General features: G+C 37.1%; 1 protein-coding gene across 1 annotated transcript; it reads left to right on the plus strand.

Annotated features, from left to right (window-relative positions):
• Window positions 1-64: 64 nt before the first annotated feature.
• col9a1a (collagen, type IX, alpha 1a) lies at window positions 65-14,599 on the plus strand. The gene is made up of 32 exons (XM_079856690.1): window positions 65-238; window positions 765-839; window positions 969-1,007; window positions 1,094-1,156; window positions 2,561-2,614; window positions 2,816-2,851; window positions 3,149-3,172; window positions 3,282-3,335; window positions 3,422-3,475; window positions 3,579-3,611; window positions 4,060-4,116; window positions 4,209-4,262; window positions 4,466-4,519; window positions 4,660-4,713; window positions 4,796-4,849; window positions 5,044-5,097; window positions 5,806-5,859; window positions 5,940-5,993; window positions 6,077-6,130; window positions 6,243-6,287; window positions 7,683-7,736; window positions 7,818-7,871; window positions 7,952-8,005; window positions 10,207-10,278; window positions 10,932-10,967; window positions 11,293-11,337; window positions 11,454-11,486; window positions 12,677-12,823; window positions 13,073-13,127; window positions 13,231-13,419; window positions 13,555-13,632; window positions 13,771-14,599. Exons 1-32 carry the CDS (start codon window positions 164-166, stop codon window positions 13,974-13,976), a joined length of 2,064 nt encoding a protein of 687 aa, XP_079712816.1. The 5' UTR covers window positions 65-163; the 3' UTR covers window positions 13,977-14,599.
• Window positions 14,600-15,069: the final 470 nt, after the last annotated feature.

Consider the following 15,069-nt stretch of genomic DNA (forward strand, 5'->3'; position numbering starts at 1 on the left):
AAGTTCCCAACACGGCTCATGAATAGGCATGACTTTTTAATACTGCATCGAGAGACTGGTAGATGGTGTGGTTTAGTTGGGGAATATTGATAGAAAACCCGTGAACCCCAACAAAACTCCTAAAAAGGACTATTTTGCCTCCTTCAAGTCATCGGGGGTGACTATGGCGCACGCCGGGACTCTCCGCGCGCCCGTGCTGCTGATTTTACTGCAGTTAGTCCTGGTCATCTCTGCACAGGTAGGAAACAAGGGATTTCTTTAGCAGTAGAAATGGACTGTGTGGGTGTTTTGGGTCCATGGGTTGAGTGATTCACTGTATAGTTCTTAAAATATCTGAAAATTTAAATATAGAGACAAAAGAATTAAATGCAGGGAGAAAAGGAATGTGTGTTTTGATGTGAGATTATTAAATAATATCTAGCCTACTAAAGCAGCAAATACATTTTTCACAAACGGTGCACTTTTTCTGAACTGTTTGTCTTATGTTAATTGATGCCAAGCTTCTTTATTAATATTATCTGAATTTGCAAGTATCTGACAGCCAGAACATTACTTGACATATTATGGAAGGTATTTTCTGTAAATTGGTCCAGGTGTGCACAGCTGTTTTCACTTTCCCAGGATAAGAGGACAGCCAGTGTGATACCTCAGCATCAGGCGCACATACAATGACTTCATTGTTTTTAGGACTTTTTTTATTTTTTATTTCAGGATAAATTTTGAGTAAGCGGTGGTTTGTTTCATGTTTTTTTGTTTGTTTTTAGAGGGGGCCGGTTGGTCCAAGAGGGCCGCCTGGACCTCCAGGGCTTCCTGGGTTTTCTGGAGTTGACGGCATTGATGTGAGTCACATATCGATTATTTTGCTTACACTTCTCAGAAACAAATTAAATGTCTGTCCTCATACTATACTCAAGGTATGTTTTGTAGCCGTGAATAATGCCTCTTTTTTTGTATTTTGTATGATTTAGGGGGAGAGGGGTCCTGGCCCCGGCCCTGATGGCCCCCCAGTGAGTATTAATCTTTTTCAAGAAACAAATGAGTACGCATAGCTGAAATTATATTCTACAATCCATTAATCTGATTAATTCGGCAGGGCCTTGATGGGGACAATGGCAAAGATGGATTAAATGGCCGTCCGGGAAAACCTGGAGCGGATGTGAGTATTGTTCTTTATTTTTGTTGAGGTCTGGAAACCGAGATAAAATCAGCTTTTCTTTTCTAAGTAACACTGGCACCATCAGAGCAAGTGTAGTTTGCATTGGAGGGGTCTGAGTAATAAAAAAAATTTAAAAAAATCCTTGATGGAAAAAAGGATTGGAGAAGAGAGGAAAGAGAGAGAGCAGAGAGAGACCCATATTAGCTTCCTGGTGGAGACAGAGACCTTTTTGTGTAAGCATGAAGCCACAGGAGCAGAAATGTGTACTATTACTGATGAAACTGAGCATTAAACCGAAGAACACCTATTCCTTTGTGACTCCTCTGAGCTTTATAGTTTTTTAAGTCATTTGAAAGGCTTAACACAACACAAATCAATTTCTTTATCAGTTTTTTAGTCTTGTTTTTCAGTAAAAATATCCAAACATCCTTAAAATAAGATACTTTAGAAGCAGGCTTGTTTATGATGAGAGACTATATCATGGGTTAAGTTTATTTTTCATACACCACTGGCAGACATATTTTCTGGTTTAATTAACGCATGAAGAAAGACACGGTTTTAATATCTTTTAATATCTTCAGTTTTAATCTAATTAAGTGATTTTATCTTGTTTAAAATATATATATTTTTAAAAAGTTTCCTGAAAAACAAGACAAAAATACTGATTAAGAAAGAGTTTTTTTGTCCATAATAATCTATTATGTTAGCATTAATTAAACATACAGATGTTATATTGTAGGTTGCTTAGTATTGTAGCATATCATGTTAGCATTACTTTGCAATATATATATATATATATATATATATATATATGTATATTTAAGTAAATATACAGTATATGTATGTATATAAATATAAATATATTTAAATATATTTAAATAAATATACAGTAGGCTATATGTATATGTGTATTGAAAGCATACATATATATTTTTGCTGGATTTTGGTTCTAAATGTTGGTATTACTGATGCAAAGGGAAAAATACATTCATACTAAACCATTCTACATGCATAATTCCATTTAAAAATGAAATTGTTTTTGGTGGCTATCATTTTGGAGAGATGTTCCCTGTTCCCTGTAATGAAGTGTTGAACACAGGCGTCTGCAGTGGTCTACTGTACAGAGAAAATGTGGGCAGGGTTTGATATTTGTCAAAGTCAGGAGAAAAGTAAATGCCATTTCTGATTGGTTTATCATTTTATTGTCAGTGTGTGTCTGAGTTTTTTTTGTAAAAAATGCAATTAATTTAATACAAATATTAAATAAGCATAAATAATTAGCCCTGCAATCCTGCAGCTGTATCACATTACCGTTAGTTCAGCTGTTGTCAGATCAGTGAATAAAGTTCATTTACAGTGAGTTATAGTGAAATCTATGATCATGAATGGTTTTGTCTTTCTAAGGGTTTGACTGGGCCCCGTGGTGTACCTGGCCCCGTTGGCCCTCCTGGACAGAAAGTAAGTTTCCACTTAATAATACGTTTTATTTATTATTCCACTTTTTCTCTTAAAAATAAGTGAAAGTGCACACATATATTTGAAATTGAAAGTACTAGGTCTTTTTTGTGAATGGCTGTATTATGACTGATGCTTCAATTACATAAGTTCTAAATGTTAATCATTAAAAGATCATATGGTTTGATGTTTATTCTTTATTAGGGTGAACCGGGTGAGCCAGGACTAAGAGGAGCCCCTGTAAGTAAATGATTCAAATTCTCTTCACACTGATCCGTCTCGTGTAATTTCAGTGTGCTACTAGAATAATCAGATATTAATAGGGATCTCTCTTCCATTAGTTTGTTACTATGAATAGATATATCTGTTTAAACAGCGACCTCCCATCATAAGATGGCTGTACACACTTTGAACTGTTGCAGGCAGTCGGTCATTGATCAAGTTTACCTTCTAGCCCATACAGTGATGTAATGATACAAGGCTGTACTGAGCTGATGCTAAATTCACATCATTACACATCTGTTACTTTGTTAACAGGGTGTTGGCGAGGATGGAGAAGCTGTAAGTGGTTAATATTTGATTTAATTATTATTTTTTTTAATGGCGGGATTTGCTGATACTTTTTTTCTGTTGTTATCGGCTCCTTTATTGTTTTCTTTGTTTACCGAAGGGTGCTGATGGGGAAGATGGATTACCTGGAGAGCTGGGCAAAGTTGGGCCTCCTGTATGTAATGTTACTCCATTATAATGCAATAAAATAAAATAGTTGAATAATAATTTGAAGTGTCTGTCTCTGGTTCTGCTTTAAAGGGAAGTCGGGGAACGAGAGGTCCTGTTGGTGCGCAAGGACTGCCAGGGCCCAGAGTAAGTATTAATGTTGAGATCTTTATGACCATTCACTCACGCCCATGATGCATATATGGCTATAAAAACAGAATTGTTAAAAGTATATTCCTTCTATCCATAGGGCCCTCCTGGAGTCTGGGATGGGAAGGAGTTGGTATGTATCCTCAAGTCTCATATCGGGTTACCTTTGCACTAAATCTAGTGTTTGCTCCTCAGATTTCAGGAAACAGAAACTCAGCAATCTTCTGTAAACAACAGCAACACATATTTGTATCTGTTTTGGTTGAAGATCTTGATGCTAAAATTAATTCAGCTACTTGGTTACTTTCTCAATTGCTCCTACAAAACTGCCATCACATGTTAGGACTCTTATATTTCTGGGTGATTCTTCAATTAGGAAAAACTTTCTGTCCACTATGATGACCCATCACACACTATATAAAAATTCTGCAACATCACACTTCATGCCAAAATTGACTTTGATCATTGTTGATCTTGTGATAAATGTTTTAAAATAGATAAGTACTCTTAATTTTAATGGAACAATCACTCGTATGCATCAATGTTTCTAATAATTGATTTGTATTTGTTATGTTTTTTAGTGTCCAAATGCCTGTACTTCTGGCCTGAATGGTTACACAGGTCTCCCTGGCATGAAGGTGCCTTTTAAATGACATTATTTCAATTAATATACACTTCCAGCCAAACACAAGGATGTCTAACACACAACGGTGTTGTTTTTCAACCTTAGGGTCACAAAGGTGTCAAAGGTGAATCAGGTGAACCAGGAAGGCAAGGACATAAGGTGACAGTTACATAAATTAAGTTCTTTTGAACAGTTAGGGAAATGATGTATTAAAATTATTATTATGAGTTATTTTTGTAGAGCAAATGTGAGCAAATTACCTTTTAACTTATGGTGGCTCATAAATACATAATTGTTAAAATAATTAAGCTAGTTACAGTGCAAAGATCATCTAGGTGTGTAATTTTATTGATTTCTTACAGGGAGAAGAAGGAGACCAGGGAGCACCTGGAGAGCCGGGTGCACAAGGATTACCTGTAAAAAAAGACATTACTTATCTAATATTTTTTACTGATGTTATCTGATATACTATATACTTATAGTTCATATGATGCTTGTTTGTATCTTTTCCACCCATGTGTTCCTGTTCAGTGTGTCGCTTGTTTTGTTACTGTAGGGTCGGCAGGGTTTGAGAGGAATCACAGGGATGATGGGCCCTAAAGGGGACAGGGTGAGTGTCAAATGTTCTTCATATCTGATACAATAACAAGGATATGTTTTGAAATTACCAACTGCATATTCTTCTCCATTAGGGAGTTCGTGGGAATGTTGGCGACCTGGGCTCTCAGGGTATTCAGGGTGCTCCTGTAAGTGGCAAAATCAAAATGATGTAATTTTTATCCTATAAAAATGCACTACAAAGGTTTGGCCTTTAACCTCATTTCAGTATTCTTGCCATTTATCCACATTCATTGTAATATTATCTTTTCAGGCTGATTGATTTATTTTTGTAAATGAACACAGGAATTAAAACCTATAGATTTATATTGTATTTTTAAAGGGTGATCGGGGCCAAAGAGGAAAAGTTGGTGAGACCGGACCAAAAGGAGCTCAGGTGAGTCTTCATATACTTCAATACTCAACAAGCTTGTCATATTTTTTTCACTCCCTTAAAGGGATAGTTCACCTAAAAATGAAAATTCTGTCATCATTTACTCACTCTCAAGTTGTTCCAAGCCTGTATGAATTTCTTCTGCTGAACACAAAAGAAAATATTTTGAAGAATGTTGGTCTTTTGTGTTCAGCAGAAGAAATTCATACAGGTTTGAAACAACTTGAGAGTGAGTAATTGATGACAGAATTTTCATTTTTGAGTGAGCTGTCCCTTTAAGGCCCGTTCACACCAAGAATAACTATAAAGATAACTATAATATGGTTATTATCATCCACACAAGCAGACGACATGGTTCTGTTTATTCTAAGCATGAGCTGCCGTTTTTTTGCCTGTCGCTTTAAAAACTAGACATGATTCAGAATGAATTCTGATTGGCTGTCAATGTTTTTATCGTTCATCAGATGAAAAAATAAATCCTTCTGAAAGTGATTTCTACGATTTGTGCTATCGTTATAGTTGTGGTGTGGACTCTGCTATTATTTTAGATTTTAGAATTTTTTTTAGATCTCTATCGTTATTGTTACAGTTATTAACTATATCTTTATCGTTACTGTTATCGTCCTTGGTGTGAACGGGCTTTTACACTAAGAAGTTCTAATAACTTTTTGATTTACTATAATAATATATAATGTGATTTCTTCTTTCTAGGGACCTCTGGGGCTGCTGGGACTTATGGGTCTACCTGGACCGAAAGGAGATGCTGTAAGTCACCTGTGCTGCTAAAGTGACCTATTATACCATCAAATTAATAAAAAAATGAATAGAACGTTTATGTGGTGTAGGGTTTGCCTGCAGTTGATGCTCGTGACGGTATTCCAGGACTGCCTGCAGTCAAGGTAATGACTTTAATTTGTGCATGCAGATTTGTCAGCTTTATTCGTGAAGTGAATTTATCTGCATGTGTCTGTTATCGTTTTAGGGTCTTCCTGGGAAAGTTGGCTCACCTGGTGACGCTGGACTTCAGGGATTTCCAGTGCGTATGATCCTTGACCCCTGCTCAAAATGCAACTAGTATGCAGTGATATCTGCTTGTGAGATTACCGGGAATAGTTTGCATTATTGATTATTGATTTATTTTCCTCCAGGGTTTGCCAGGAATTTCAGGAGCAAAAGGCCACATGGGTGTAAAAGTAGGTAATTCAAGTGTGAATTGTTAGAGTGTGTCTCCGTTTGATTTATCCAAGATAGATTCCTGTTTTAAATGCGTGCTGAGTTACTACTGTTTAAAGTTTGGAGTCAGTGGGTTTTTTTAATACAGAAATTAATACTTTTATACAGCAAGGATGCTTTGAATTGATCAAAAGTGACAGTAAATACATTTACACTGTTACCAAAACATTCTATTTCACAAAAATATGCTGTCCTTTTAAATTTTCAACTCATTAAAGAATCCTCAATAAAATGTATCATGGTTTCCACACAAAAAAATGAAGCAGCACAACTGTTTTCAACATTAATAATAATCACCAAATCAGCATATTAGAATGATTTCTGAAGGATCATGTGACATTAAAGTAATGATGCTGAAAATGCATCACATGAATAAATTGTATTTTACAATATATTCAAATAGAAAACAGTTATTTAACAATAGAATTTCACAAAATTAATGTTTTACTATATTTTTGATCAAATAAATGCAGCCTAGATGAGCATATTAGCCTGGGAAAACCCAGACAACTTCCGGCAAATTTAGATTTGCTCTGCAAGTAGTCTGGCAAAGAGCTCATTCAAGCCCATTTCTAATCCGTCGAAATCGCGGCACCAATCAGAAACGTTGAGGCGGGCCTTACACAATGACGATCGCTCTGATTGGTTTTAGGTCTATCCAATTGCGCCCAGAGGCATTTTAGCGACATCCGTTGGTGAAGCGCAACTTTTATGCATTATTATTCAAATTGCAAACACATGAGAGGACAGTCTCCATGAAAGACCCACTGGCAGATGAACGTGCTACTACATTTCTCTCCGAAACGGTAGGAAATTAAATTAGATTTAATAGAGGATTTTAACTGTGACAAGATGATTGACAGGGCAGTTTACGTGACAGGATGCACGCGACAGATCCGTCCGATAAAGATGACGAAGTAGTATGTCCCAAAGCTTGCCTATTTTTTGCTACACACAAAAAGACTACATACTTTTATGGCGTAGTGTAACTTAGGCGAATTGGGACGCAGCAGCATATGGCTTTACACGATGACGATCGCTCTGATTGGTTTTAGGTCTATCCAGAGGCATTTGAGCGACGTCCGTTGGTGACGCCCCTTTGGAAATGAGTTATTAATGAAGCTTTGCCAGACCATAACTCAGTTACTACTGAGAATGGTCTGGTTTTAACCAGGCTATGAGCATATGTGACTTTAAGTGACAATAAGTGACAAAAAACCTTTGAACGGTAATGTAGCTCATTTATTCATAATAATTATGTCAACTCATTTATGATATAATTCTCATTGAAGTGCTGTAAATGATGAGTTGGTGTCCATTAGCAGGATGGATAACCTGTGTTGTCTTTGCTCCAGGGAAATACTGGTGATCCAGGTGTGGCAGGTCTGATTGGAAATAATGGGAAAACAGTGAGTCCCGTTTATCCATTTGTTCGCCTCAGACTACAGGCCCATGTGGATGGATGAACATATTCTGGTGTTTTATTTCAGGGTGAACGTGGTGAGCAGGGAGAAGTGGGACCAGTCGGGGCAAGAGGTGGGCCAGTGAGTATATTTCCTCTTACATCATATAGTGTCATATAAAGAAATGTGTCACTTCTATAATGTTCTCTCTTTTTCTCCAGGGTGAGAGAGGAGTAAGAGGTTCAGATGGGCCTGCAGGCGTGCCAGGTGCGAGGGTGAGTTATCAGGAACCACAATTTAATTGAACCTTATATTATTACATTTAGACAATAACACTCTTAGATGAAGCTTCATGAGCACTGAGAATAGCCTCGCCACTAACAAAAATATGTTCTAAGAACGTTTTGCTAACGTTCCCATTCTTGGTTATGTGAACATTCCATGATAATTTTCCAAACATTATGGGAACGTTACTTTTGAATGTTCACTGTAGCATTAAAAAAACGATAGACGAACTCCCAACTAAAGCGTTTCAGAAAAAATGTTCCATGAATGATGAATAAATAACGTTTTTGTGCCAATGTTTTGAGAACATTATTAAAGACCAGATAACTTTTGAACTAATGTTTTATAAACGTTACTGGAAGAACGTTTGTTCATAACTTTGAGAGAACCTTGAAAAACGTTAACCAAATTTCTGAGAAAGTTCCCTGTTAGCTGGGATGGAGCTACAAAGGAATGGCGAAAATGTACAGAAAGAGGTGAAGGACAGATGAAAGATGAAGTGAAAACATTAAAAGATGACAAATAAGACACATGTAAGTGGATTCCAACAGAAATTCCAAGGATAACGTCCCATCCCCACAACCACCACCCTAAACTCTCAAAGGTCCTGTTCCAAATGGCACACTTGATGTGGACGTCCAGTTTTGCTGCCTTTACATCTCTGAAGTCCACAAGACTGTAGGTTGTCCATTTGTCATTTTAGGTTTTATTTTAGGTTTTTACGTCCTCAGTGTGTGGACTTCACAGCATATTACCCAACAGCCTGTTTGGGCAAAGTGTTTAAGAGGATAGCGAGGGCTGAGGTAACCATTTGGGACAGACCAAAATAATACTTCAAATAACAATGCACATTACAGTTTGAAATCACTTCAACTTGAATTAACACTTTTAATCTTATTTTAACAAGCACTCTAGAAAGTTATATTGCAGTATACATTGAGACATAAGCTCTATATTATTAGTTCTGATATATTTTAATAATTTACGGCAAGATACCCCAGGTGAATAAGGTAAGAAATTTCACTAATAGATATCACACTTCCTCAGTTGACTGATTACATTAAGAATTGCAAACATGCTTTGTATTACAATTTTTCTGAAATGTTATATGTTTATATTATCTAATTAAATATGCTGTAATTTACATACAATCCGAACACGGGATAAAGCCAGGTTCAAAATACTTGTCATTTTGTTGACATATTAGAGTCAAATGTTTTACTGAGGGGATCTAGGATATCTCTTTTTATTACTCAAAAAATCAGAAAATACTGTCAGCAGTCAGAATATAATTAATTTTCGCCATGTTTTTAGGAATAACATAAAAACATATAAACTCAAATTATATATGAACAAACATCTCTGTAAAAACCTTTACATAATAGATGGGAATAAAACTGTCACATTTATTGTATGTACGTGCTACTGAAGTGGACATGAAATGATAAAAAAAATTGAGGGAAAAGATCTTTAAAGACATGTCTTGCATTTGATATAAATAGATAAGATGCACTAAAGTTAACACTTAAGTGTAGTTTTGGATGTTTTCTTTCCACTAGTCTTAAAAACATGTTATGCAAATGTCTCACAATTGACTAGTGCACGAAAAAGCAATGTTTTTGCCTGTAGTGTAGGGAACTATATTGGGACTCAACGACTTGTGCATTTAAACTTGTACTACAACACTGTTTAGATGTCCCACAACAAATATAACACAATCAGAGACATGTTCCTCTTGGTCTTAGTTCTCAGATTCCTGTCCTATGTGCTTACTCTCATGCCGAGGAGCTTAATAGTGCTGCAAACCGAAACACAATCTCCTTAGAAAGGGCTGGAGTGCTTTAGTACAGTAATCGGCTGGTAGGGGCATGAATGGCCTGTTGTCATTGAGGCCTAGTAGCTGGGGGTATTTTCTTTGGTAAGGGGATATTCAGAGCAGGAAGGGGGGCTTGAATGAACCCTCTGTCTTACAGGCATTCCTTCTAGCAGCCGGCGAAGGGCATCAGGCTTAATCATAGTCCACATCCATCCACACACCTTACGTGGCCCGCCAGCACCCTGCTCACCAAGCTGCCGACTCTGTTTTTTTTAGCGCAGATGTGGTTTGTAAGGCAGCTACAGGCACAGGCCGTGTAGTGTTCATGAATTTGTATTTATTTTATGTGTGTCTGTGTGTTTATGTATCCTACAGGGAGCTAAAGGAGATCCGGGCCTCCCTGGTCTCCCAGGGCCCGCTGGCTTCATTGGGCAGAAAGGCGACAGGGTAGGATTTCAAAAGCAGTTTCTGTCCGCTAATCAATTCTGTATTGTCTGAATAGCATTCTAACATTACTAATAACATACTATCACTCTATTTATATACTTTTCTGCATCAAATTATATATGCATAGAAATATATTTAAACAATGGCTAAAATGTGCAGTATACAGTACATTAAATGCACTGGGTATTGCATCCCATAATGCAATTTTGAAAGTAAAATCAACTTCATTTTTAGACAAAATTGGATTAAAAATGCTAAATTCTTGTATATTTTATATTAAATATAATGTAAATTAAATGTTTAATTCACTTTCTGAATTAAATATGTAATGTGGTGAGGTCATGTGACTTCTGAATCACAGACACTTGGTTGAAATAAGCTTTGTTATTGGTTATATGAAGTAAAATTGTTATTCTCTTTATCGCAGAACTTTAAAACTGAAATTTTCTTTGTAACATTCTCTCAGAAACAAGCTGGCAAAATGAATAAATGACAATCAATCAAAATCATTATATTTTACATAGTCTTGTTTAGGGTAGTTAGGATCAGATGTGTTACAATTACTATTAAAAGTAATTAATTAATTAAAAGTTAATTAAAAAATAAAAAATTAATTAAAAGTAAGTAAACATCTTATCTTTATAAATCTTCAGGGCGCTGTTGGTCTCACTGGTCCAAAAGGAGAGCAAGTAAGCCAACTTTATTTATTTTTTATTCTATACACTGTAAAAAAAATATTTTCATGATTTGTTATTGCAACTTTTTTTCTTTTGTCAAATAATTAATGTGGTTCAGATAACGTAATATTTTGAGTTTCTATTTATTAAACCATTCTCCTTCATTTTATTAACTTAAATTTTTAATTTCAATGAACTCAATATTAAGGCAACCATCTAACTTTTTTAAGTTAAACCAACAATATTTTTTTACAGTGAATTTTTTTTATTATTTTATTATTTTTTAATATAAATAATTAGATCTAAACTAGACCTATTTTAACGCATGTTTGTTTAGGGGCCATCTGGTGAAGAGGGAACACCAGGATACAAAGGAGATGTTGTAAGTAAAAACAGCACAGATATTTAATTATGTCACAGAATGTATTGGTTATGCATTCAGACACTGGTCATGACCCCCTTGCTGATCTAAAACTCCATGTCCATTTATTTTCCCAGGGTGATGAGGGGGAGCCAGGCGAGAAAGGATCGGTGAGTTTGCTTTTATTGTTGAGATCTCTAGAACTGTCCTCCAGGGTTATTATAGTGAATCTCTTTCCCCGCCAACGTTTTTGAAAAAAGTTGCCAGCCAGCGCCAGCATTTTTGATCATTTTCACAAAATCTGCATGGCCCCCAATATTTTGTTTTATGAATATCTGAACATGCAATATGTCAAATAAAGATTTTATCAACACACAGTGGGTAAGTAAAAAGCAACATTTTGAGCAAAAAGCTGAGATGAGGTGAGAACGATGATTAAAACATAGATCGAGTCCATAAACACTCCCAAGGCTTCACGGTCCTATAGCTCGTCCTGGGTCGACATTTCATTCAGTAACATTAGGCAGTTTTGATTTATATGCTGTTTAATATTGATAATCACGTTAGTTTACATATGCATCTGCTTAAATATGATATCGCTTGTTTCTGCTTCTTTTTCACATGTCTTTTGATCTGGAGATTCAGTACTCTTTTAGAAGATGCGTAATAGCTCCCCCTACCGTATAACAGTGACAACACAGGAAGCCGGAAAATTCCGTCAGTGGCGGGGAAGTGTTGTCTCATAAATGACGGAAATTTCCGTCTATGGCTGGGAAAGAGTTAAAACCATAACAGAGACATTTCTGTTTCTTGAAATAAAATTAACGTTAATAAAAAAAAAAAAAAAAAATTCAATTTGTTTTGAAGGTCTCCTACAATAGGTTTACAAGCATCCAAGGTCAAAAAACACTTTAATTTTCTCATAATATACATTGTAGCATCACATCTTTTATCACAGTGTCTGAAACAGTTCAGTCTGGTCTTATAAACCGTTCCTTTCTGAAAGCCTACTCTGCTCTGATTGGTCAGTTGGCCCAGTCTGTTGTGACTGGTCTACCGCTTTACAGTTCGTCGGAAACTAAATATATCTGAATTTCAGTCCTTTTCATTTGTAAGTGCATGCAAAATGGATTTTGCTTTTCCAGTGCAGAAAACAACATCTTCTCGACTTTTCGAGAGTACGAACCAAACTCTTCCAGGCCTCAGATAGGGCTACAGTGTTTGAGAGCAGGTCAAAGTAGACGTTCACAGGGAGTCCATATTTCCATAGATTTTCAATCCATAAAATGAGAAAAAGTGTACAAAATTCTACGTTGGCCTTCTTGAAAATGAGTCAGAGTTTATCTTTTGTTGTGCTCAGACTGGAAAACCAGGGGACGCAGGAAATAAAGGCCCAGAAGGTGGACGTGGCCAACACGGACCCGAAGGCCCACCAGGAGAGCCTGGCCCAAGAGGCATGCAAGGAGACAGAGGGGTACCTGGACTGGCTGGGACACAGGGACGACCAGTACGCCTGTTTTAATCATCTTAATATTGACGGCTTAATCAGAGTTTATTGTATCTGTCATTCAAATTAGATTTCGCTGTACTAAACTCATTATATGGTTGGCAGACCATCAGGAATTTTACCTCAATGTGATTTTGTCAAGTTCTAAAGGGATTTTTTCCACCAAAGCCCTTTTTACATCCAGTCAACGAGGAACAACAACAGGAAAATACTTGAAATATTAATAGTGTCCACATAATTCTCCTCTAGGGCCGAGCACCAACAGATGAACACATCAAGCAAGTCTGCATGAGGGTTTTGCATGGTCAGTATTTTGATATCCAAACAGATATTTACAAATGGAGGCTCAACTCATTGTTAAATCCTTGTTCTTCGATTGTTTTTGACATTTTCGTTTTTCCTCACAGGACAGCTTGCCCAGTTGGCAGCCAGTCTGACGAGGCCTGAGTCGGGCATTTCTGGGTTGCCAGGTCCTCCTGGTCCTCCTGGCCCTATAGGGCCTGCTGGAGACAATGGCTTCCCTGGGCATCCTGGAAGCAGAGGACTGCCAGGTCTCAAAGGGCCCCCAGGTCTTCTGGGGAGGAAAGGGCCCAAAGGTACGAAGAGACAGTATTCAACTTCTGAAGCTGATTTTGTAACGTCTGTGACCAGAACGCAACTGGGACTCATTTTTGGGCCATCAAACAACAGTTGAGAGCCCTAAGCCCACTATTATGTTCCTCTTGATTTAGGTGACCAAGGTGACAGGGGAGATAGAGGGCCCACACTGGAGGGGTCTAAAGGTATACCTGGACCACCAGGGCTCCCAGGTAAGAGCATGGCCAACATCTGATCTAATATCCATAATTTAATTAATCACGGTGCGTTAAATGATCTTGGCAAATCTGTAAATATCATGCCTCTGACCTCTGGCCTGTTTCTCCATCTGTTCTTCCACCTGATCTCAGGTGAGCGTGGTAATCCAGCATATGGCAGTAATGGTCGTGACGGCCTCAGAGGACCAGCAGGTGTTCCTGGAATGCCAGGTGTGCCGGGACCACCCGGTCCCCCCGGCCTGAACGGATACTGCGAGTCATCTCAGTGCGTGCTTCAAGCAGGTCCAGATCCACGGTCCATCAAAGATTCCAACATGAAGGGACCAGACGGTCTATGAGCTGACAGCCATCAGTGAGCCACACATCAGAGCCCAGCGTCTCTGGACAGGGAAACTTGAGAGACTAATGGAGTGACTCCCTCTACGAGGAGATTTCTGTGTCGATGGTATATGCAGGTGTGATTGTACTTATCAAACACAAGTGTGAAGTTGGATCCGGTTCCCAGTCTCATTCAGGCTGACACTTTTGTATAGGTCTAATATTTCTATTAAGAATCAAAATAAACCTAAATTGCCCCATAAATAATGCAATTATAGCTTGCAAAATAATTTGAATATACCATTCTTTAGGATGCATACAGTGTTCAAATCATGCCATCACAACCTAGTCAACTCACACATTGAAGACTGTTAAAACTTTTTATATCAGAGGGGGTCCAAACGTTGTAAATTTGTCAATATTCCATTCAGTTAGAAATAATTTGCAAGCATTTTATTAAATCGTTTTCAGGTTGTTTTAACCTTGACATTCTCAGATTTTGTGAAAATGTTTGTGGTTCTTTGCAGTGAGGCTGTTTAAAAATATCTAGGAATTTTCTATATTCTTTATTTATTGTAGAAAGGTTGCTGTGACACCTGCAGTTGTGAAAATGGAGGAAAATAAAAGAATTTTGATAAAGTGCTGCATGTTATTAATTGGAAATCAGGCTTCAAAGAGACAATATTTCCTTCAGTGTATCTTTATTGTACTCTCAAATTGGCGAACTTGTAGCAACTTGTCTCTCGCTATGATAAAACACATATCCACTGATATAAATAGGAGATTTAACAGTACACATTCAAATACCATACATAAATCAATTATCGAAATATTAAGTTACGCACATCAAATAAAAAGGCATAAAAATACCGCAGACATTAAGGTCCAGTTTAAGCCAAAACACAAACATCACACTATTGACATGGCAGTAATAGGTAAACGAAGTTTGGATAAACAACAAAAACTAGTACCCCAACCTTCAATATATTTATATAAAGAATTTTTATTTTCCTCTATTTTTTTTTTCTTTCTTCCTGATTTTTTTTTTTTTTCAGCAAAAGACATCGAGAAACCTCTCCAAATGCCATTGAGAACCAGACGGCATCTCTCTGC

This window comes from Squalius cephalus, assembly GCF_949319135.1.
Source record: "Squalius cephalus genome assembly, chromosome: 22".
NCBI lineage: Eukaryota > Metazoa > Chordata > Actinopteri > Cypriniformes > Leuciscidae > Squalius > Squalius cephalus.

What these genes read in the sequence shown, in the direction of transcription:
- col9a1a (XM_079856690.1), top strand. Translation starts at nt 164, where the DNA reads ATGGCGCACGCCGGGACTCTCCGCGCGCCCGTGCTGCTGATTTTACTG. An exon ending in TCCTGGTCATCTCTGCACAG is followed by an intron (nt 239 to 764) that starts GTAGGAAACAAG and finishes GTTTGTTTTTAG; the next exon opens with AGGGGGCCGGTTGGTCCAAG. An exon ending in CTGGACCGAAAGGAGATGCT is followed by an intron (nt 5,860 to 5,939) that starts GTAAGTCACCTG and finishes TATGTGGTGTAG; the next exon opens with GGTTTGCCTGCAGTTGATGC.